Source organism: Urocitellus parryii, chromosome 7 (assembly GCF_045843805.1).
Source record: "Urocitellus parryii isolate mUroPar1 chromosome 7, mUroPar1.hap1, whole genome shotgun sequence".
In the NCBI taxonomy this organism is placed as follows: Eukaryota; Metazoa; Chordata; class Mammalia; order Rodentia; family Sciuridae; genus Urocitellus; species Urocitellus parryii.
Window position 1 is genome coordinate 168,787,162 of NC_135537.1, and position 24,114 is coordinate 168,811,275.

The 24,114-nt window shown below is 36.1% G+C and overlaps 1 protein-coding gene across 1 annotated transcript in view; it reads left to right on the forward strand.

The window, feature by feature from the left end:
• Positions 1-24,114, forward strand: part of Tanc2 (tetratricopeptide repeat, ankyrin repeat and coiled-coil containing 2) — a 412,218-nt gene that overhangs the window by 224,789 nt on the left and 163,315 nt on the right. Inside the window, exon 8 of the mRNA XM_077800862.1 lies at positions 20,988-21,251. Within this exon, the coding sequence (XP_077656988.1) occupies positions 20,988-21,251 (264 nt within the window). The remainder of the gene's footprint in view (positions 1-20,987; positions 21,252-24,114) is intronic.

The window sequence follows — 24,114 nt, forward strand, 5'->3', positions numbered from 1 at the left end:
GACACATATCAGATAGGCATTGAAATTGATTGAACATGCAGGTGAATGGAATTAACTACATCACCCAAATCTGTGAACAGCATCAGTGAAACAAAAAATACACAAAATTCCTAAATGGGAATTGTCACCCAAAGAATTTTCCTTCTGGTATTTTGGGTGAGTTATTTGTTTTCACTCTTTCTGTAACTCAGTGGTTCTGGACCAATAAATCTGATTTAGTCAACCTTTCAATAAATATTTATTTAGTAGATATTCAGTGCCCAAGACTGTTTTAGATACATTTATCTAGTAAAAGGGCCAGGAATACTCTATAGTTTCATTTTTTAAATACAAGTGAACTACATAAGACAGATTTATTTGGTTTATGCAAAAAATAAAATGGGAGTGCAAAATCACATCATTGTTCTCATAACATTAGGAAAACTGGATTTCTCTTTGTTGGGGCAGAGGAGGTGGGGGAGCTAGGAATCAAAGCAGGACCTCATGCTAAAGTCTTTTTTCTCTTTCTTTCTTTCTTTCTTTCTTAGTTCTAATCAGTTACACATGACAGTAGAAAGCTCTTTGATTCATTGTACACAAATGAAACAGAAATTTTTACTTCTCTGGTTGTACATGAAGTAGAGTCACATCATTTGTGCAATCATACTTGTACCTAGGGTAATGTGTCCATCTCATTTCACTGTCTTTCCTACCCCTTTGCCCCCTTCTACTTATCCTAGCCCCCCCCATATGGATTAGCATCCACTTGAAAGAAAAAATATTTGACCCCCAGTTTCTTGAGATTGGGTTATTTCACTTAGGAAGATATTCTCCAACTCCATTCATTTACCTGCAAATGCCATGATTTTATTCTCTTTTAATACTGTTATTTTCCATTGTGTATATGTACTACAGTTTCTTTATCCATTCATCTATTGAAAGGTATCTATGTTACTTCCAAAATTTAACAATTATGAAGTGAGCTGCTATAAACATTGAAGTGGCTGTGTTACTGTAGTGTACTTTTTAAAGTCTTTCGGGTATAGACCAAAGAGTGGGATAGATGGGTCAAATGTTGGTTCCATTCAGAGTTTTCTAAGGAATCTCCATATTGCTTTCCAGAGTGGTTGCACCAGTTTGCAGTCCCACCAGCAATGTATGAGTGTGCCTTTTCCCCCCACATTCTCGTCCACATTTAGTGTTGCTTGTATTCTTGATAACTTGCCATTCTGAATAGAGTGAGATGAAATCTTAAGAGTAGTTTTGATTTGCATTTCTCTAATTGCTAGAGATGTTGAACATTTTTTCATATATTTGTTGATCAGTTGTATTTTTAAAATATTTTTTAGTTCTAGTTGAATGCAATATCTTTATTTTGTTTATTTATTTTTATGTGGTGCTAAGGATCGAACCCAGTGCCTCACATGTGCGAGGCAGGCATTCTGCCATTGAGCCACAGCCCCAGCCCAATCAGTTTTGTATTTTTAAGAGCAAATTTTTACGACATGCCCATCAGATAGAGCACTAATCTCCAGGATATATAATGAACTCAAAAAACTTAACACCAAAAACATAAACAACCCAATCGATAAATGGGCTAAGGAGCTGAACAGACACTTCTCAAAAGAAGAAATAAAGTCTTTCTTAATTATAATATTTTTCAGTTAATTAGTAAAATATGACCCATAGGCCATTACACCTCACATCAATTCAAAGTTTCTTAAAACTTTCTACCACTAATCAGGACTACTGTCCTAATTTTTATGTTTTATTCCATTTCCAAAATATTTATAAGTATAATTCTAATTCAATTTTCATTGTTTCCCTATTTAGTTAAAATGGTTTTATATTTAATCTGTCAAGCATATATATATCTCTATCAAAGCCTGTGTTCAACATGAGATAGCTTGTGTTGTCACCCTTGATATAAATAACTCCAGCGAAATCTACAAAAGCTGATGTTTTAGTTCATCACTAGTAAATGCATAATTATTTATAAACTATTTGAAATAGCAAAAATAGTGAGCCTCATTATTACCTTCTCAGATCGTTAAAAGTGTAATGTTCCAGTGTTTGGAACCACTGGATATGCTCATGGTTTGTCTGGAGAAAGGGGGCATGTTCCTGGGAAACATATTAGGAGAAGACCACACAGAGACAAGTAAATCTTAGCCAACTCCAGCTTGGAACCTAATGATAAAAACTTCTGCTTGAATACAACAACAACAAAAAAACCCACAAAAGACAAGAAATTGAATAACACACATTTTACATGCAGACAAGTCCTCTGGGAAAGAGTTTCCATTCTCTGACTTTCAGTATTTTGACCCTAGCATCTGTGAGAACTCCAAGCTTCTAGCTAAGAATTACAAAGCCAGATAGATGAATTACCATATCTTTTTACCATGCAAAAGTATATTTCAGTCAGATTTCACTGAAATAACAATATTTAAATATATTCTAATGAGAAAAATTCGAGAAATTAGGATAAGCACACATCTGTTTAAAAGAAACACACGCACCTACATACATAACAAAATATATACCTCTATGCCATCTCTGCATTAGAATTTATAAAATATGCAATGGAATTCATAAAAATATAATTAGGGAAGGTACAGCTTTGTATTTGGTGGCAAAAATATTTAGGAACCCAAGATACAAAACGAATTTTTAATTATACTGAATAATTTTAGCCACATACTGAAATGATAATATAGCTTGAATGTCTGAATTAGCTTTAAAATTATCTAGCCCCCCGTGTTTCACTCAACAGGCCTTCTTAGCACATATTCCTTAGAAGAGGAAACTTAAGGCAAAAGTTTATGTGCTAACACTTTATTAAGGGAATACATAACAGGAAAGGAAGAGTGAGGCAGAACAAATATCAGGGAAGACATTACATAGCTGTCAGAGGTAATTATTTGGTCCTGCTAGAGGTCTTCAAGGAGACTTATGTCCTGAACTATGGAAGAGGGAAGTCAGAAGGGGATTTAACTGCTGGTTTCCTTCTCATATTGGTCAGATAGCCATAGCAGGCATTATCTCCCCTACTTTTCCTCTTGCACAAACCTGTAGGCCTATTACATCTCACATCTCAGTGGCAACAGGGAAATACAGGAAAAGAGACTATACAGCATGAACATGAAGTAAAGGACACGGAGCAAAGCGGCATTTATTGACTTTTGTCCATGGTAACACAAAGGACTAGGAGTAGCTACTGTAACCAACCCATCAGATTAGAGCAGGAGTTTTAATGACACATACCCAAATCAGACACAGTTCAAACCATTGTTAAGGTCATTTTGTCTAGATAGCAACCAGGTAAATATATTTAGAACACTGTCTTAGTCTGCTCAGGCTTCTATAACAAAATACTTTATTGGGTAATTTATAAGTAACAGAAATTCACTGTGCATAATTAGTACTTTCAACAAGGTATTAGCAGGTTTGGTATCTGTTCATTGCTCACTTCTCATTGGATGGTACCATCTATGTGTTCTTACAAGGCAGTAGAGGTGAGCAAGCTCCCTTTTTCTGTTTTATAAGGGCACTGTGTTAATCAGTATTCTTAGTATAACAAAATACCTGAGATAATCAGCTTAAAAAGAGGAAAGGTTTATCTTGGATTAGAGTTTTGGAGTTTTAAGTCCATAGTCACTTGGTCACATTGCTTCTGGGCCTAGGGTAAGAAACCTGTCAGAGTATACTGCTCAGGTATAACAGCCAGGAAATATAGAGACCAGCATCCCACAGTCCCCTTCAAGGGCACACCTGCAATGACCCAAGACTCCCACTAGGCCCACCTCCTAAGGGTCTACTGCCTTCCAATAGAACCAAGCAGAAGATCGTGCCTTTAACTTATGAAACTTTGGGAGAACATTCCAATCTTTTTCCATTTATGAGGTCAGAGTGCTCATGATCTTATTGTCTCCCAAAGACCCTATCTCTTAATACTGTTACAGTGGGATTAAGTTTCAGCACATAAATTTTTAAGGGACACAAATATTCAGACAATAGCAAGTACCAAACTTAACCCTTTGCCTGCAGAGATCTAATAGTACCATATTTTGATGTCAGTTCTTATATGAGAATAGCTGCTTTGGTGATTCTTTTTAAAATATATATTTTTTTATTTTTTAGTTTTAGGTGGACACAATATCTTTATTTTATTTTTATGTGGTGCTAAGAATCGAACCCAATGCCTCACACATGCTAAGTGAGCACACTACCACTTGAGCCACATCTCTAGCCCCGTGATTCTTGATTCTGTCCTAAGAAGAGAGATATAAATCCAATCATTCAAGAAAATAGTCAGCCAGGATCAGTGGTACATGCCTGAAATCCCAGCAGCTCGGGAGGCTGAGACAGGAGGATTGCAAGTTCAAAGCCAGCCTCAGCAAAATTGAGGTCCTAAGTAACTCAGTGAGACCCTGTCTCTAAAGAAAATACAAAATAGGGCTAGAGATGTGGCTCAGTGGTTGGATGCCCAAGTTCAATCCCTGGTACCCATCCCTCAAAAAAAGAAGGTAATCAGTTATAGTCTCTCAAAAAATTAGAAAGGGTTAAAAATAAACATTGAGTCCCCGCTGCTCCATCTAGTCCTGAAACCCATAATGCATGGTCATCATCTTTCTCCTCTACCTATTTTCAGAACAAAGTATGACCTATAATGGAAGATCATTTCATAATGATAAGTGGATCATTTCATCAAGAATAAATAACAAACCTAAATGTGTATATACCTATTAACAGAGCTTCAAAATGAAGGAAATCTGCAGACATAGAAATTTCAGCTTTTATTTCTCTATATTTGATTGTAGATATAGAAAATCAATTAGTAAGTACAAGATATGCTGTTAACCCTATGGAGATCCTCTGTAGGCTAATTTTTCTACTTTTTCTTTTGCCAACTTAACATAATTGCCATTTGTAGGAAAGTATGATAACAAATACATATTTGTTCTTTGTCCCTGGTTCCTGACACATAGTTTCTAAATCCCTTGAAAATTTCAGACTGATAGGAGCATCTTAGTGGATCCCTAAGAAGCTTCAGCATGGGGACTGGTCATTAGAAAAACAAAGAAATGATTCCAGGGTTGAACTTTCAGCCCCATCCCCAGACTGCCAGGAAGGAGAGGCTAAAGGTTGAGTTAATCACCAATGATGAGTTATTTAATCAATCATACCTAGGTAATGAAACCTCCATTTCAAAAAACATTAATTGATTGGTTTCATTTAGTCTCAGGATCAATATGCAAAAAAGTTCAATTGTATTTCCAGGTACTAACAACAAAAAAATAGAAATTTAAATAAAACTGCTATTTATAATAGCACTAAAACATGAAATAATTAGAGATGAGTTTAACAACAACAAAAATATATGGCCTATAGAATGAAAACTGCAAAAGAAACTGAGAAAAATTAATAAAGGTATATGGAAAAGTATGCCATGTTCAAGGACCATATTACTCTATATTGTTAAACTGTCAATTCCTTTCCAAATTAATCTATTCCAGAGATAAGTATAAACTATAGCAGGCAAGCCAAGATTGTCCAGCCACCATTTTCTTTGTCTCCTGGAAGCTAAGAATGTTTTTTTTTTCATTTTTAAATGATTGTATTTTAAATTATTATGTGAATACCACCTGTGTAATAGTCTGGACGTTACCTCTAAACCCATGAAGCCCCAAATACGTAGTATCTGGCTCCCCAAGAAATTGTTTTCAAATTCCTCATCTGTACATCAGTGCAATCCCAGTGTGCTTTTTAGTAGTAATTGACAACCTAATATTGTTCTTTATATGGAATTAGAGTAGCCAAAACAAATTTTGAAAAAGAACAAAGTTGGAGGCTTTATACCACCTGATTTGAAGGGTGAATATAAAACCATAGTACCATAGTTACTGGTTATTGATTATTATTAGTGTCAAGATAGAAAAAGGAATAGAATACAGTCTAAAAACAGACCCACCCACCTACAGTCAACTCATTATTGAAAGTCATCAAGAAATTTCAAAGACAAAAGTAAATTCTTTTTAACAAATATTACAAAATATTTTTATATCCACATGCAATAGAAAAGTCTTACCTTTGTCTCCTCTCATATACAAAAACTAATTTCACATGGATCATAGACCTAAACTTAAAAGCAAAAACTATCAAACTTCATAAACCATGTGTCTAACATAAGCCTAAATGACCTTTGGTTGGGCAAAAAGTAGTTGGAAGCATAGTGGCACACGCCTGTAATCCCAGTGTCTCAGGAGGCTGAGACAGGAAGGCGAGTTCAAAGCCAGCCTCAGCAGAAGGGAGGCACTAAGCAACTTAGTGAGACCCTGTCTCTAAATAAAATACAAAATAAGGCTGGGGATGTGGCTTAGTGGTTGAGTGTCCCTGAGTTCAATCCCAGTACCTGCCCTACCCCCACAAAAAAAGTAAAAGTAGTGCTGGGGATATAACTCAGTGACAGAGCCATTGCCTAGCATGTTTGAAGCCACACACACACACACATAAAAAAAAAAAAAACAGAAAAGAAAAGGAAAAATAGTGCTCATTTAAAAAAGAAATCATAAATGAAGAGAAAATATTTTATTAAAACATTCACCTCAGAAAGGAATTTGATCCAGAATACCTGAAGAACCCTTACAACTTAATAAAAGGATGTATATTTTGATTTTTAATAAACTAAGAAAAGATTTGAACAGATATTTCACAAATGAACACAGGTAAATGGCACACGAAGAGACAGATGCTCAGTATCCATAGTCATTTGGAAAATGCAAATTAAAACAATAGTTGGGTATCACTATATACCTAAGAAAATGTCTAAGTCACAATACCAAGATTTAGCAAAGATGTGGGAGCAACTAGAATTTTCATGCACTGCTGATATGTATTATAAAAGGGTAATAGCCACTTTGAAAAACTATTTGGCAGCTAAATGAAGTTAAACAAAAACCTACCATTTGACCTGGCCAAGCTGTTCCCAGGTATCTACAAAAGAGAAATTATATGTCCATGCAAAGATCAGTACTTCGTATATTCAAAGCAGTTTTGTTCATAATACCTGTTGTCTTAGTCCATTTGTTCTCTAACAAAAAACTTATAAACAAAAATTTATAACTTATAAACAAAAATTTCTCACAGTTCTTTAGGCTGTGAAGTCCTCAATCAAGGTATATTCCATATCTGGTGAAGACTAACGTCCTCTCTCATGATAGTACCACCTGCTGTGTCCTCACATGATGGAGGTGGCAAGGAAGCTTTTTCAGAGTGTTTTTATAAAGGCACTAATCCCAGTCACAATCAAATTATCTCCCAAAGGCCCCACTTATTAACATCACCTTGGGGGTTAGGATTTCTATATATGTATTTTAGGGGGACACAAATGTTCAGATGATAGCATCTGAAAACTTGAAAGAGCCTAAAGAACCATCACCTAGCAAATGGATAAGCAGATTGTGATATATTCATTTTTAAAAATGAATGAAACTGGAATCTATCATGCTAAGTGAAATAAACCAATCCCCCCCAAAGAAAGGCTGAATATTCTCTGTGATATGTAGATACTAATACACAATAGGGGTGCGGGGAAGGAAGTATAGAAGATCATTCGATTAGACAAAGGAAAATGAAGAGAAGGGAGGGGGAATGGGAAAGACATTAGAATGAATAGGACATAACTTTCCTATCTTCATATATGAATACACAACCAGTGAAACTCCACATCATGTATAACTGCAAGAATGGGATCCTAATTGGAATTAAGTTGTACTCCATGTATGTATAATATGACAAAATGCACTCTACTATCAATGTAGAACAAATAAAAAGAATAAACTACTGATATGTAGTTCAAGGATAATGTCAAAAACATTTTGCTAAGTGAAAGAAGCTAGAAACAAAAAACTACTTATTATATGATTGCATGAAATTCTCAAAAAAGCAAATCTATAGCAATAGTAAATTATTAGCTATTAATATCTGGCATTGGTGGTGAGGAGTGACTACAAAGGGTCGCTTCTGGGGATGATGGAAAGTTGGTGGTAATATAATTGGGTACATTTGTCAAAGCTTTATTTTTCACTTGGTACATTTTGTGGCATGTTAATTATACCTTAATAAATAAAACACATACATAGCAAAGTATCAGGATATAAAATCAACAGCATTTCTTTATATCAGTGACAAATCCCCAGAAAGGGAAATGAGGAAAATTTCATTCTCAATAGCCTCAAATAAAATAAAATACTTGAGAATCAACTTAACGAAAGAGGTGAAAGATCTATATAATGAAAATTATAGAAAACTAAAGAAAGAAACCAAAGAAGACCTTAGAAGATGGAAAGATCTACCTTGCTCTTGGATAGGCAGAATTAATATTATCAAAATGACCATACTTCCAAAAGCACTATATAGATTTAATGAAATTCTGATCAAAATTCCAATGATATTCCTCATAGAATTAGAAAAAGCAATCATGAAATTCATCTGTAAAAATAAGAGACCCAGAATAGCTAAAGCAATCCTTAGCAGGAAGAGTGAAGCAGGTGATATCACTATACCAGACCTTAAACTATACTACAGAGCAATAGTTAAAAAAAAAAAAAAGCATGGTATTGGCACCAAAACCGACTGGAGACCAATGGTACAGGATAGAGGACACAGAGACTAACCCACAAAACTACAATTATCTTATATTAGACAAAGGTGCCAAGAACGTGCATTGGAGAAAAGGTAATCTGTTCAACAAATGGTGCTGGGAAAACTGGAAATCCATATGCAACAAAATGAAATTAAACCCCTATCTCTCAGCATGCACAAAACTCAATTCAAAATGGATCAAGGACTTAGGAATACAACCAGAGTCCCTGCGTCTAATAGAATAAAAAATAGGCCCTAATCTCCATCATGTGGGATTAGGCCCCCAACTTCCTTAATAAGACTCCTGTGGCACAAGAATTAAAATCAAGAATTAATAAGGGGATGGACTCAAACTAAAAAGCTTCTTCTCAGCAAAAGAAACAATCTGAGAGGTGAATAGAGAGCCTGCATCTTGGGAGCAAATCTTACCCCTCACACATCAGATAGAGCACTAATCACTAGGGTATATAAAGAACTCAAAAAGCTAAACACTAAAAAATCAAATAAACCAATCAATAAATGGGCCAAGGACCTGAACAGACACTTCTCAGAAGATGATGTATAATCAATCAACAAATACATGAAAAAATGTTCATCATCACTAGCAATTAGAGAAATGCAAATCAAAACCACTCTAAGATTTCATCTCACTCCAGTCAGAATGGCAGCTCTTACGCATACAAAGGATAGTAACTGTTGGCAAGGATAAAGGGGGGGAAGGTACACTCATACACTGCTGGTGGGACTGAAAATTGGTGCAGCCAATATGGAAAGCAATATGAAGATTTCTTGGAAAAAGAGAAGGGAACCACTATTTGACCCAGCTATCCCTCTCCTTGGTCTATACCCAAAGGACTTAAAAACAACATACTACAGGGACACAGCTACATCAATGTTTATAGCAGCACAATTCACAACAGCTAAACTGTGGAACCAGCCTAGATGCCCTTTAACAGATGAATGGATTAAAAATGTGGCATATATACACAATGGAATATTACTCAGCAATAAAAGAGAATAAAATCATAGCATTTGAAGGTAAATGGATGGAGTTAATGAAGAGAAGATAATGCTAAGCGAAGTTAGCCAACCCCAAAAAACCAAATGCCGAATGTTTTCTCTGATATAAGGAGGCTGATTTATAGTGGGATAGGGAGCGGGAGCATGAGAAGAATAGATGAACTCTAGATAGAGAGGGATTAGAGGGGAAGGGAGGAGGGGGCATGGGGTAATTAATGATGGTGGAATGTGTGATGATCATTATTATCCAAAGTATAGGTATGAAGATACGAATTGGTGGAAATATCTCATGTATACTACCAGAGATATGAAAATTGTACTCTAAATATATAATGAGAATTGTAATGCATTCTGCTATCATATATAAATTAAAAGAATTATTAATTATTTTAATTTATACATGTTAATAAAATGATAAGTCATTTGGATATTAAAAAACCACATACATACCATATAGCATAGCAGGTTTATGACACCCCCCCAATTGAAAACAGCACTCCAGTGAATATTTGTACATGAATGTTCACAACTGCAGTATTTACAATAGCCAAAAGGTGGAAACAACTCAATTATCCATCCATGGATGAATAAATATACAAATTGTGATATTTACACACACACACACACACACACAATATGGTATATTTCTCAGAAATAAACAGGAATAAGGTGATACAATTTTGATGAACCTCAAAAACATTCCACTAAATTTTAAAAGCCTCCTTTATTCTCTATTTCTGTGTTCAATTCCACTTAATACAGACATAAACATGGTCAGGTCTCTTCTACCTTTCTGTCATCCACCTTCCCCTTCACAAACTTATTGAGAGATTGTCCACACCTTTTCTCAGATTCATCCCCCTCTCACTTTGCAATCTCTGGCATTACGATTTTTGCCTCTACTACTCTATTCAGAATTTTTTTAAATATTTACTTTTTAGTTGTAGTTGGACACAATACCTTTATTTCACTTATTTATTTTTATGTGGTGCTGAGGATCGAACCCAGGGTCTCGCACATGCCAGGCGAGTGCTCTACCGCTGAGCCACAACCCCAGCCCAAGAGTATTTTTGGTTTTTTTTTTCTTTTTTTTATTGTTGGTTGTTCAAAACATTACATAGTTCTTGATATATCATATTTCACACTTTGATTCAAGTGGGTTATGAACTCCCATTTTTACCGCATATACAGATTGTAGAATCACATCAGTTACACTTCCATTGATTTACATATTGCCATACTAGTGTCTGTTATATTCTGCTGCCTTTCCTATACTCTACTATCCCCCCTCCCCTCCCCTCTTCTCTCTCTACCCCCTCTACTGTAATTCATTTCTCCCTCTTGTATTATTTTTCCCTTTCCCCTCACTTCCTCTTGTATGTAATTTTGTATAACCCTGAGGGTCTCCTTCCATTTCCATGCAATTTCCCTTCTCTCTCCCTTTCCCTCCCACCTCTCATCCCTGTTTAATGTTAGTCTTCTTCTCATGCTCTTCTTCCCTACTCTGTTCTTAGTTACTCTCCTTATATCAAAGAAGACATTTGGTATTTGTTTTTTAGGGATTGGCTAGCTTCACTTAGCATAATCTGCTCTAATGCCATCCATTTCCCTCCAAATTCTATGATTTTGTCATTTTTTAATGCAGAATAATACTCCATAGTATATAAATGCCACATTTTTTTTATCCATTCATCTATTGAAGGGCATCTAGGCTGGTTCCACAGTCTTGCTATCGTGAATTGAGCTGCTATGAATATCGATGTAGCAGTGTCCCTGTAGCATGCTCTTGTTAGGGCTTTAGGGAATAGACCGAGAAGGGGAATAGCTGGGTCAAATGGTGGTTCCATTCCCAGCTTTCCGAGAAATCTCCATACTGCTTTCCAGATTGGCTGCACCAATTTGCAGTCCCACCAGCAATGAACAAGAGTGCCCTTTTCCCCGCATCCTCTCCAGCACTTATTGTTGTTTGACTTCCTAATGGCTGCCAGTCTTACTGGAGTGAGATGGTATCTTAGGGTGGTTTTGATTTGCATTTCTCTGACTGCTAGCGATGGTGAGCATTTTTTCATGTACTTGTTGATTGATTGTATGTCCTCTGAGAAGTGTCTGTTCAGGTCCTTGGCCCATTTATTGATTGGGTTATTTGTTATCTTATTGTCTAATTTTTTGAGTTCTTTGTATATTCTGGTTATTAGGGCTCTATCTGAAGTGTGTGGAGTAAAGATTTGTTCCCAGGATGTAGGCTCCCTGTTTATCTCTCTTATTGTTTCTTTTGCTGAGAAAAAACTTTTTAGTTTGAGTAAGTCCCATTTATTGAGTCTATTTGTTAACTCTAGCGCTATGGGTGTCCTACTGAGGAATTTGGAGCCCGATCCCACAGCGTGTAGATCATAACCAACTTTTTCTTCTATCAGATGCCGTGTCTCTGATTTAATATCAAGCTCCTTGATCCATTTTGAGTTAACTTTTGTGCACAGCGAGAGATATGGATTCAGATTCATATGGATTTCCAGTTTTCCCAGCACCATTTGTTGAAGATGCTATCCTTCCTCCATTGCATGCTTTTAGCCCCTTTATCAAAAATAAGATAGTTGTAGTTTTGTGGATTGGTTACTGTGTCCTCTATTCTGTACCATTGGTCCACCCTCCTGTTTTGGTACCAGTACCATGCTGTTTTTGTTACTATTGCTCTGTAGTATAGTTTGAAGTCTGGTATCGCTATACCGCCTGATTCACACTTCCTGCTTAGTATTGTTTTTGCTATTCTGGGTCTTTTATTATTCCATATGAATTTCATGATTCTTTTATCAATTTCTACAAGATATGCTGTTGGGATTTTGATTGGCATTGTATTGAACTTATATAGGACTTTTGGTAATATCGCCATTTTGATGATGTTAGTTCTGCCTATCCATGAGCAGGGTATATTTTTCCATCTTCTAAGGTCTTCTTCTATGTCTTTCTTTAGGGTTCTGTAATTTTCATTGTATAAGTCTTTCACCTCTTTTGTTAGGTTGATTCCCAAGTATTTTATTTTTGGGGGGGATATTGTGAATGGAGTAGTTGTCCTCATTTCCGTTTCAGAGGATTTGTCGCTGATATACAGGAATGCCTTTGATTTATGCGTGTTGATCTTATATCCTGCCACTTTGCTGAATTCATTTATTAGCTCTAATAGCTTCTTTGTAGACCCTTTTGGGTCTGCTAGGTGTAGAATCATATCATCTGCAAATAGTGATAATTTAAGTTCTTCTTTTCCTATTTTTATGCCTTTAATTGCTTTCGTCTGCCTAATTGCTCTGGCCGGTGTTTCGAGGACTATGTTGAACAGAAGTGGTGAGAGAGGGCATCCCTGTCTTGTACCAGATCTTAGAGGGAATGCCTTCAATTTTTCTCCATTCAGAATGATGCTGGCCTGTGGCTTATCATAGATTGCTTTTACAATGTTGAGGTATGATCCAGTTATCCCTAATTTTTCTAGAGTTTTGAACATAAAGGGATGCTGTACTTTGTCGAATGCTTTTTCTGCATCTATCGAGATGATCATATGGTTCTTATTTTTAAGTCTATTGATGTGGTGGATAACATTTATTGATTTCCGTATATTGAACCAACCTTGCATACCAGGGATGAATCCTACTTGATCATGGTGTATAATTTTTTTGATATGTATTTGAATCCGATTCGCCAGAATTTTATTGAGGATTTTTTGCATCAAGGTTCATTAGAGATATTGGTCTGTAGTTTTCTTTCTTTGAGGTGTCTTTGTCTGGTTTCGGAATCAGGGTGATGTTGGCCTCGTAGAATGAATTTGGAAGTTCTCCCTCTTTTTCTATTTCCTGAAATAGCTTGAAAAGTATTGGTGTTATTTCCTCTTTAAAGGTTTTGTAAAACTCTGCTGTATACCCACCCGGTCCTGGGCTTTTCTTAGTTGGTAATCTTTTGATGGTTTCTTCTATTTCCTCTATTGTTATTGGTCTGTTTAGGTTGTCTATATCCTCCTGACTCAATCTGGGCAGATCATAAGACTTAAGGAATTTATCTATGCCTTCACTATCTTCTATTTTATTGGAGTATAAGGATTCAAAATAATTTCTGATTATCTTCTGTATTTCTGAAGTGTCTGTTGTGATATTGCCTTTTTCATCCCGTATGCTAGTAATTTGGGTTCTCTCTCTTCTTCTCTTTGTTAGCATGGCTAAGGGTCTGTCAATTTTATTTATTTTTTCAAAGAACCAACTTTTAGTTTTGTCAATTTTTTCAATTGTTTCTTTTGTTTCAATTTCATTAATTTCAGCTCTGATTTTAATAATTTCTTGCCTTCTACTTCTTTTGCTGTTGTTTTGCTCTTCTTTTTCTAGGATTTTGAGATGAAGTATGAGATCATTTATTTGTTGGTTTTTTCTTTTTTTGAGGAATGAACTCCAAGCAATGAATTTTCCTCTTAGAACTGCTTTCAATGTGTCCCATAGGTTCCGATATGTTGTGTCTGTGTTTTCATTTAACTCTAGGAAGTTTTTAATTTCCTCCTTGATGTCTTCTAAAACCCATTGATCATTCAGCAACCTATTGTTCATTCTCCAAGTGATGCTTGATTTTTCCTTCCTACTTTTATCATTGATTTTCAGTTTCATTCCATTGTGATCAGATAAGATGCATGGTGTTATCTCTACCCCTTTATATTGTCTAAGAGTTGCCCTGTGACATAATATATGGTCTATTTTTGAGAAGGTTCCATGTGCTGCTGAGAAAAAAGTGTAACTACTTGATGTTGGGTGGTATAGTCTATATATGTCAATTAAGTCTAGATTGTTAATTGTGTTATTGAGTTCTATAGTTTCCTTATTTAACTTTTGTTTGGAAGATCTGTCCAGTGGTGAGAGAGGTGTGTTGAAGTCTCCCATGATTATTGTATGGTGATCTATTAGACTCTTAAACTTGAGAAGAGTTTGCTTGATGAACACAGCTGCGCCATTATTTGGGGCATATATATTTATGATTGTTATGTCTTGTTGGTGTATGGTTCCCTTGAGCAGTATGACGTGTCCTTCTTTATCCCTTTTGATTAACTTTGGTTTGAAATCTATTTTATTAGATATGAGTATGGCCACTCCTGCTTGTTTCCGCAGTCCATATGAGTGGTATGATTTTTCCCAACCTTTCACCTTCAGTCTATGAATATCTTTTCCTATCAGATGCGTCTCCTGTAGGCAGCATATTGTTGGGTCTTTTTTGTGATCCATTCTGCTAGCCTGTGTCTCTTGATTGGTGAGTTTAAGCCATTAACATTTATGGTTATTATTGAGATATGGTTTGTTCTTCTAGCCATATTTATTTATTGATGTTACTAAACCTGATTTGTTATCCTCTTTGACTACTTTCCCCCCTTTACTGTCCTACCTCCCATTGTTGGTTTTCAATGTTATTTTCCATTTCCTCTTCCTGTAATGTTTTGCCAAGGATTTTTTGAAGAGATGGTTTTCTAGCTGCGAATTCTTTTAACTTTTGTTTATCGTGGAAGGTTTTAATTTCATCTTCTATCCTGAAGCTTAATTTCGCCGGATACACGATTCTTGGTTGGAACCCATTTTCTTTCAGTGTTTGAAATATGTTATTCCAGGATCTTCTAGCTTTCAGAGTCTGTGTCGAGAGATCAGCTGTTATCCTGATTGGTTTACCCCTAAATGTAATCTGCTTTCTTTCTCTTGCAGCTTTTAAAATTCTCTCCTTATTCTGTATGTTGGACATCTTCATTATAATGTGTCTAGGTGTGGATCTCTTATGATTTTGCATATTCGGCGTCCTGTAGGCTTCTAGGATTTGGGATTCTGTCTCATTCTTCAAGTCTGGGAAGTTTTCTCGTATTATTTCACTGAATAGACTGTTTATTCCTTTGGTTTGGAGCTCTGTGCCTTCTTGTATCCCAATGACTCTTAAATTTGGTCTTTTGATATTGTCCCATATTTCTTGGATGTTCTGCTCATGGTTTCTTAGCAGACTTGCTGAGCTGTCTATGTTCTTTTCCAGTTGAAATACTTTGTCTTCATTGTCTGATGTTCTCTCTTCTAAGTGATCTACTCTGCTGGTAGTATTCTCAATTGAGTTTTTAAGTTGGTTTATTGTTTCCTGCATTTCTAGGATTTCTATTTGTTTGTTTTTTATTACCTCTATCTCCCTGTGAAATTGATCTTTTACTTCCTGGATTTGTTTGTCAATGTGATCTTTCATTGTCTGATTTTGCTGTCTCATGTCTTCCTTGAGACTCCAGATAATCTGAAGCATGTATATCCTGAACTCTTTATCTGACATTCCATCAGTTGCAGCTATTACCTCTTCTAATGTTGAGTTGACCTCCATAGCTTGTAGTCCTTTCTTTCCTTGTCTTTTCATACTGCTCGAGTTTCTTTCTGCTTGGTGCAACTGTTGTGTTTTTGAAATTTACCCCCTGGCCTGTCTTTCCAGTGGGCCGCAGGTATCTTTGCTCCCCCCGCTCCGGCACCTTGCCGCTCCCCAGTGCGCGCCACAGACTCCAGCCGCAGGGCAATTGCCTATCAGGCTATGCGCCCCTCCGTGCGGAGAAAAGGAGCTCCCGCAGTCGAACTTTGCACGATGGAAATCTGTCTGGAGCCCCTCGATTTCGCTGGAAATTGGCGGCGGCCGACTACGGGTTCGGGCGGGGCGGCCCAAGCCTCTCAGGGTGACCGCCGCTTGCAAAAGCGGTTGCTGGCTCCAGGACTTGATTTCTGCACCCGCCGCGGTGCTACCTCTGGAGCCGGGTAGCTGTGGCCGCATGGTTAGGGACCGGGCGGGAGAAGCACCTGCTCCCAGAGCGAGCGCTATGCCTTCCGGGGGAGCCCGGATGGCAGAGGCCAACCGCGGGTTCGGGCGGGGCGGCCCAAGCCGCTCAGGGTAACCGCCGCTTGCAAAAGCGATTGCTGGCTCCGGGACTTGACTTCTGCACCCGCCGCGGTGCCACCTGTGGAGCTGGTTAGCTGTGGCCGCGTGGTTAGGAACCGGACAGGTGGGGTGGCTGCTTGCAAAGCGAGAGCTAGGCCTCACAGGGGAGCCCCTTGCCGGAGTGGCTAATGTCTGCGGACTAGACCTCTGTGCCCTAGTGGCCGCCCAAGATCCACTTCTCTGTGACAAACTGTCACTTCCAATAAACCTACCAGATCACGGCTGCTCTCCTCTAAAGGGAATTATGCTAGGAGTTCCTCCGTATGTAGGCTGCAGCTGTCCAGGTGGGTCTTTCTTATCCCGTTAAAGTGGAGACGTTGGAGTCGCTGCTTCCTCACCGGCCGCCATGTTGGATCCCCCCCCATAGACATTTTAAATACTGTGTACTTCTTGAACTAAAAATTATCTTTCCTAGAATCCCGGTTCTATTCTTTATTCCTTAACTGTATGGTACCATCAACCAGCCAGTTGCCCCAACCAGAAATTAGAATTATTGACTGTTTTCTACCTCATTCTTCCCATCTAATCCAATTATCAAGTCCATTTGATGCTGCATCTTAGATATCTCCCAAAGCCATTCATTCCTTTTCCCTTTCCTGGTAGAGGCTCATGTTTCTTATTTGGTTACCATAAAAGCTAATTTGACTCTCTGCTTCAACCAGATAATACTCTGATACAGGAAGTCCTTGAATTTGAATAGTAAAAAAAAAATTATTCACACACACAGACATATATACATACTTTTTTTTTCTTTTAGCTTCTAACTGAAATGACAACTCTCTATTTTGAATATAGGTAGCAAACCAAAGAAGTATTAACAGAACCTGTGACTTTGTCACCAATAAAAATTTCAAATATTTTGATGCTAATTGTTGTGGATATAACAAAACACTTTTATTTATCACCATCTTGAATTATAGTACTAATTATACTAATTAGATATTATAGCTTAAAGTTAATAAGGAAGCTCACAAATTGCTCTAGCACAAGTTTATTTTCTTATTTTGGTTACTGTATTTCACATCATTGGTTTCCCCTGTAGTCTTTTGTACTTTATTTCATGCTTTTCATAATTTTATTCTAGAAAAATTCATCTTAGATAATCACCGAGATTGCCATAGGTGGCCTGTGACATAAAAAGTCAAAAAGAAAAAAAAAACACCTTTTTCTAATTTTTTCTACTGACTGGAATCAAATTAATATTTTTTTTAAATGAAACTTTAATCATGTCCCTCAAAACCCTTTAAGCATATTCACAAGTTGTCCTTAGGATAAATAGGATAAAATCTAGTCCCTTTAATATGGTTTACAAGTTAGTCTGTCTGGTCTGTTTTCTCGCCATTGCTCTTCCCCAGTGGTGTGCTCTGGCCAGCTAGTAGTAGAGAGGTCCAATTGTTAAAGTTCCTATAATTTATTGAACCAGTTTTTGAATCATAGATAGTTTGAAATCAGTCACCAAATAGGCTTTATATACCACGGGGCTCAGCAAACACTACAAATAAGAGGTTTTTGTTACTGATTTTGGACTTCAGAAAACCAGTTATTAAACTTTTAGCAGCATACTACTGGCCTCACCCCCAAAGTCTACTGTAAGTTCCAGCTTTATTGAACTTATTTCTTTTAAATAATTTTGCTATCTCTTGCTAGTATGCCCTTTTATATGTTTTTCTCTTACTCACTTTATAAACTGTTCCAAATTGTCAAAACTGCCGACCAAATATAGGTGAATGTGAAATTGTCATTTGGAATGACTAAGAGTTGGATAAATATTATTACAAGAAGTAATATTCTTGCCATCCTAGAGATTGAACCCAGAGGTGCTTTACCACAGAGCTACATCCCCAACCCTGTTTATTTTTTATTTTACACACTCTAAGTTACTGAGGCTGGTCTTGAACTCGTGATCATCCTGACTTAGCCTCCCAAGTAGCTGGAATTAAAGGTGTACACCACCACACCTGGCTACATTTGTTGAAGTCCTTGAGTATTATTGAAAATGATGTTTCCCTAACACAAATAAAAGTCTTTATCACATCTTAAAATACTGAAAGAGTGTCATACTATACTCCTAGAAGACATTAAACATTTTGCCAGTACTGAATCCATCCTTCAGGTCATAAATTTTGTCTCTAAATACGTCTTCTTATTGTATTCTTTTCCTTCCTCCCTCCCTCCCTCCCTAACCCCCCTTCTCCTCCTCTCTCTCCCCTTCCTCCTTCTCCTCCTCCTCTTTATCTCTCTCTGATTTTTTCCCTTTTATTAAAGTGGAAAGTTTTTTTACTTAAATAATTGCCAGGTAACATAACATTTATATCCTTGGTAGAAATATTTTCAGTGTAAATGCTAGAAGAAATGCATTGAAGAATGAGTCTGTTTATTTTTTTTATGCTCATATATTTTGTTAATGTTTGTAGTAATCTCCAAAACTGCCAGATTGTCCAAGTGTCCACTATATCTCTATGATTTTTGTAGATGGCAGTAAAGCTTTAGTTTGCATGCTCTTACTTTTTTTATCCTTTTTATTGTGTAGGTATTATAGAGCTGGTGCTAAAAGGTCGTTTTGGGTTTTTTTTTTTAATCATTTAAATTTGAAGGAAAAAAACCCTGAAAGTCTAGTTTCTACTCTCCAAAAAAATCATACCATCTAGTGCAGGGGATAAAGTATATCTACAAAATAGTTAAATAACAATATAAGGTAGTAAATTATTAAGACCACAAATAAATTGTTACCTGGCCACTTACTAGTTATGTAACAGCAAGATGCCTAATCTTGCCAAGCATCCATTAGTACCACAAAAATAAAATAAGAAAATGAAAGTTATAAAGTACTGACTGAATATGAATTTATTATAATTACTAATATTATTAATGCTTATGATGTAGTAGGAGAAAAAGGAACTTTGTTTAATACACATCTGAGCTTTTTCTGGGTGTTATTTCTTTCCTACTTATTCAAAACTTTGGGTGTTAGGCCCCTGAGTTACTTTTCAGTCCCTAATTTGTTCACATTTGTTCTCCCTGTTTTTCCTTTTGAAAGAATTTTTTGAAAGATTTTTTTTGCGTTTCAGAAACTGTTTTCCTTTCATTCTTGAATTTGCCACCACCTACTGTATCCTTGGTTTCTTGTACTCTAAGTCAAGCCAAAATGTAGGAATATAATTTTCCCAACTTTAATTTTGTTAGCTGTCTCCCCCAATGAGCACAGTTTGTCTATTTTTAAGGTTTATACAACTAATCACTAAGTGAGAGAGAGAGGATAATAAATATAGGAACTTAGCTTCTAAAATCCATAGGTTTCCAAAGGTATTCTGTGATATTTCTAATTTCCTTTTTCAGGAAACGTGTCCTATTCTCTCATGTCATCTTTTAAATTTTTTTTTTAGTTTACATCGGTCTCTTCTTCCATCCTTTTATGTTTTGTGTCAACAAAGGTAGACTTAACTTTCTTAAAAAGGAACTTAGATTTTCCTTTGTAATTCTTATTCTTCCTTTGTGACTGCAAAACCCAGAACTCCACTTAAATTAACAACAAGAAAAACTTCACTGAAAAGGATTATGGAAACTACCTTATGAGTTTAGATCTTTTCTTTGGCAATAGGTGCATGTGTAATGTAAAAAGAGAAAATGAACTAACTATAAAAACTCCTGGGATGCCATCTTTTATTCTTTTATAATTATTTCTATTTTTTGTAATCTAGATTTTAATGTTTTTAATTCTTTCATTTCTAAAGTTGATGAAAATGTTACTATTCATGTATAATTATTGCTAAGATTAGATAAAGTTCTAGAAGACCTTTCAGTTATTTATTAATTAAAGTCATTGTTCTTTAATAGCTATTCAGAAATGATATATTAAGGATTAGAGATGCAGGAAGGAGCTATACAAGAATGGCCAGTATTGCTTCCTTATTAGGGAATATTTTTTCTGCTTTAATAGATTCTGCTTAGATAGTGTTTATTTTATTCTAATTCTTTGTTATACTTAAAGGGCCAGGAAGTAAACCTAAGTGGGGGAATGAATGGAATAACAAGAATATAGAAATCTTTTGAGGGCCTCTGTAACTCTCCAGAAATCTCTGAAATTTATATATAAATTCCCTTTTCATGAAATTCTAAAAAATGTAACACTGATAGGCCCTAGTTCTAGGTTCTTTAGCACTGTTGTACGAATTTACTTTGTTTGTTTAAATAGAGTTGTTAACTATATGTGAGAGATGGTTGTGTTGTGGTTTTAATTATTTAAACTTCATGATCGAAATGTAATGATCATCAGTAACTTAAAAATAATGTTACTAATATTCTCATTATCTAATCATAAATTGTAAGAATCATTAACAGATTAATCTCTACTTTCTGTTTTTGTAATTCATTTCACTCTTTTCCAGCTACTTTGACAAGCTATTCTGAAAACATGGAACGCACAAAATATGTGGGAGAAAACAGTAAAGAATTAGGATCTGGAGGAAACCTAAAACCTTGGCAGACTCAAAAATCCAGCATGGACTCCTGTCTATATCGAGTAGATGAAAACATGACTGCTTCTACGTATAGTCTGAATAAGATCCCAGAGAGAAATTTGGAAACAGTTTTATCTCAGTCAGTGCAGTCTATTCCTTTGTATCTTATGCCACGGCCAAATTCAGTAGCAGGTAAGATGTTTTGTTTTGTTTTTGTTTTTAAATAACCATTTCACTGGAGTACATATAGAAGTGAAAATAAATTCTCTTCTAAAAACATTTAAATTTTCTATTAATCTTCATTAAACCATTCTTTATGCTTTGGTAATATAGGTACATGTGTATATTTTTTTGAACTTGGGGAAGATTCATCTTTCTCAAGTGATTGCTTAGTTCTGCTCCCGTAATATGCAAAAACACACATTATATCAGAAACAGCTTATCAAGTAATTCATCAAACTAATAAATTCTTTTTCTTACATCAGAATGAAAGAATTTTAGTTTGAGATTTTAGTTTTTGTTTGTTTTGTTTTGGTACTGGGGATTGAACCCAGGGTGTTTAACCACTGATCCATATCCCCAGCCCGTTTTATTTTTTTTATTTTGAGATAGGATCTTGCTCAATTGCTCAGGGCCTCAATAAATTGCCTGGGCTGGCTTTGAACTTGCAATCATCCTGCCTCAGCCTCTCAAAGCACTGGAAGGCATTGTGATTACAGGCGTGCCCCACATGCCCATCTCAGTTAAGTTTTTGCATATCCACAGGAATAGTGATTGAACCAGGTAATAGGTATTAAGGTATGAATTTTAGGGGAAATTATATGATAAATTCTAATTGACATCCATTGTTATTTGTAGCATGCTCAACTATAATGTAATAAATCCTATATAATTTAGCAATTTATAAAGTACTCTAGTGCCGCAGTCTGGCTGGGCACAATTCAGGAGCCACTTGTCAAAAGAAACGAACTTTATTTTTAGAACCACACACGCCAAACCACACAGCTCCTCAGGAAAAACCCTCAGAGCCCAACTGCCACCACCGGCTTCCCACAAGCCTCTCAACCTTCCCCACTCCTCCTGCTCTTGAGGCCGATTGGCTGGGTCTCGTGGGTGGAGCCAAAAAAGTCCCCCAATGAGCAGCTGTGTGGTCTGAAAGGGCAGGGAAACAGCCCAGTGAGCATCACCGCAGAGGAGCCAATCAGTTGGCAGCTAGAAGTTGCTGGGGCCGCTGTGAGCCAATCATCAGCTGGCAGCTGGAAGTTTGCTGGCAGCTGGAAGTTTGCTGGGGCCCCTTCAGCTGTGGCTCTCAACACTCTAGAAATACAGAGGAGGAAGCAGTGCACAGGGAAGTGAATTAGGAATAGAACACATCATAGGAAAGAACAATTAAGAGTTTACCCAGAAGACAAACAGGAAAGAGAAAGGAATTACAAAGAAGTTAAAGGACTTGGCACATTTTAAAATTTCTGCATGACTAGAAACTGGAGTACAAGAAGATGACATTGAAAGTCATACCAAATACCTTATATACTCTGATGATAAGAACTGGCATTTTTATCTTACTGATAGTAGAGAATACTTGAAAGGGTTTAGGAGTAGCTGTATTACCAAATTTGCAGATTAGAAAAATGACTGTAAATATCCATCTATATAGACTAAATTGAAGAAGGAAAGCCTGAAGTTAGGAATAATAGTGAAAATCTTCTTCTGTTTTGGAAAATTACAAGTAATGAATTACCTGATTGAAGGCTATGTTAATATGAGTAGAGAAAATACTTGAGAGAGTTTTTTATCTTAAAATGTAACATTTATTAGTTATTTTTTTAAATACAGAGAGGTCAAAGAAGAAGACAAAGAAAAAAAAAATGAGCCTTAGTCTCTTTGCCCAGTGCTAGCCTTACATATTTTAGGAATTAAAGGTTTATATGTATTATAATTTTTATCTGATTTATATACTATATACTTCCAAAAATATGAAAGAAAAGGAAATAGCCACTCTTCTCTACCTCCTACCTCTCCACAAGAGTTAATATTTCTTATTCTTTAAAATATATGTGTGTGTGTGTGTGTGTGTGTGTATGTGTGTGTGCATATCTATAATGATATAGCTACATTTGGTTTTAATATATGTAAGAGATGTGAGGTCAGAAAATCAACAGGATTTATATAAGAGAAATTAAAACATATAGTCTAAAAAATATATACATAAATGAACATATCAGCTTTGTTTATAATAGCCTAAAACTGCAAACATCCCAAATGTTCATCAACAGGTGAGTGAGTATACAAATTGCAGTGTGTATGTACAATAGAATACTACTCAGCAATAAAAAGAAAAAGAACTATTACTACTGCAATAACACATACAAATCTCAATTATGCTGGGTGAAAGAAGGCATCTTTTAAAAAATAGATACTGTGTTTATATAAAATCATAAAAAGTACAAACTAATCTATAGTCCTCTCTTCTGTTACAACCATCTGCATGTACAGGTATCACCTAGCCATCTTCATGTTGGCCTGTGAAAATTGGTGTTCAGGGAACTGGCATGAGTGTTGATCCTCTGGCTATCTCTAATTGCTAAGAGTTATAAACTGCCTTTCATCTCGGACTCAAAAATCTCATGTCTTCTTCTAGTGCCCCAGGTTTTTTAGTTTACAAGTAGAATGATATACGAGATCTTTCACAGTTCTTGACAATGAGATGCCACTCTACCAGACCCACAAAACTAAAAGAAATAATATTGACAGGGATATGGTGCAATTGAAACTGTGATGCATCAATAATGGGAGTATGTTAATAAATTGGTACTACCACTTTGAAAAGCTGTTTGGCAGGATCTGTTAAAGATATAACTATTATATTTTACCTAAAACCTAGCAATTCCACTCACATAGAATGCCCATGAAAAATAAGTATGTTCAACAGAAGACAACTGTAAGAATGTTTGTAATTATAATGCATTCTGCTGTAATTTATAACAAATTAAGATAAAAATAATAATACATCTGGAGAGGATAAAAACAAAAAAAGAATGTATTTTTTTTATTC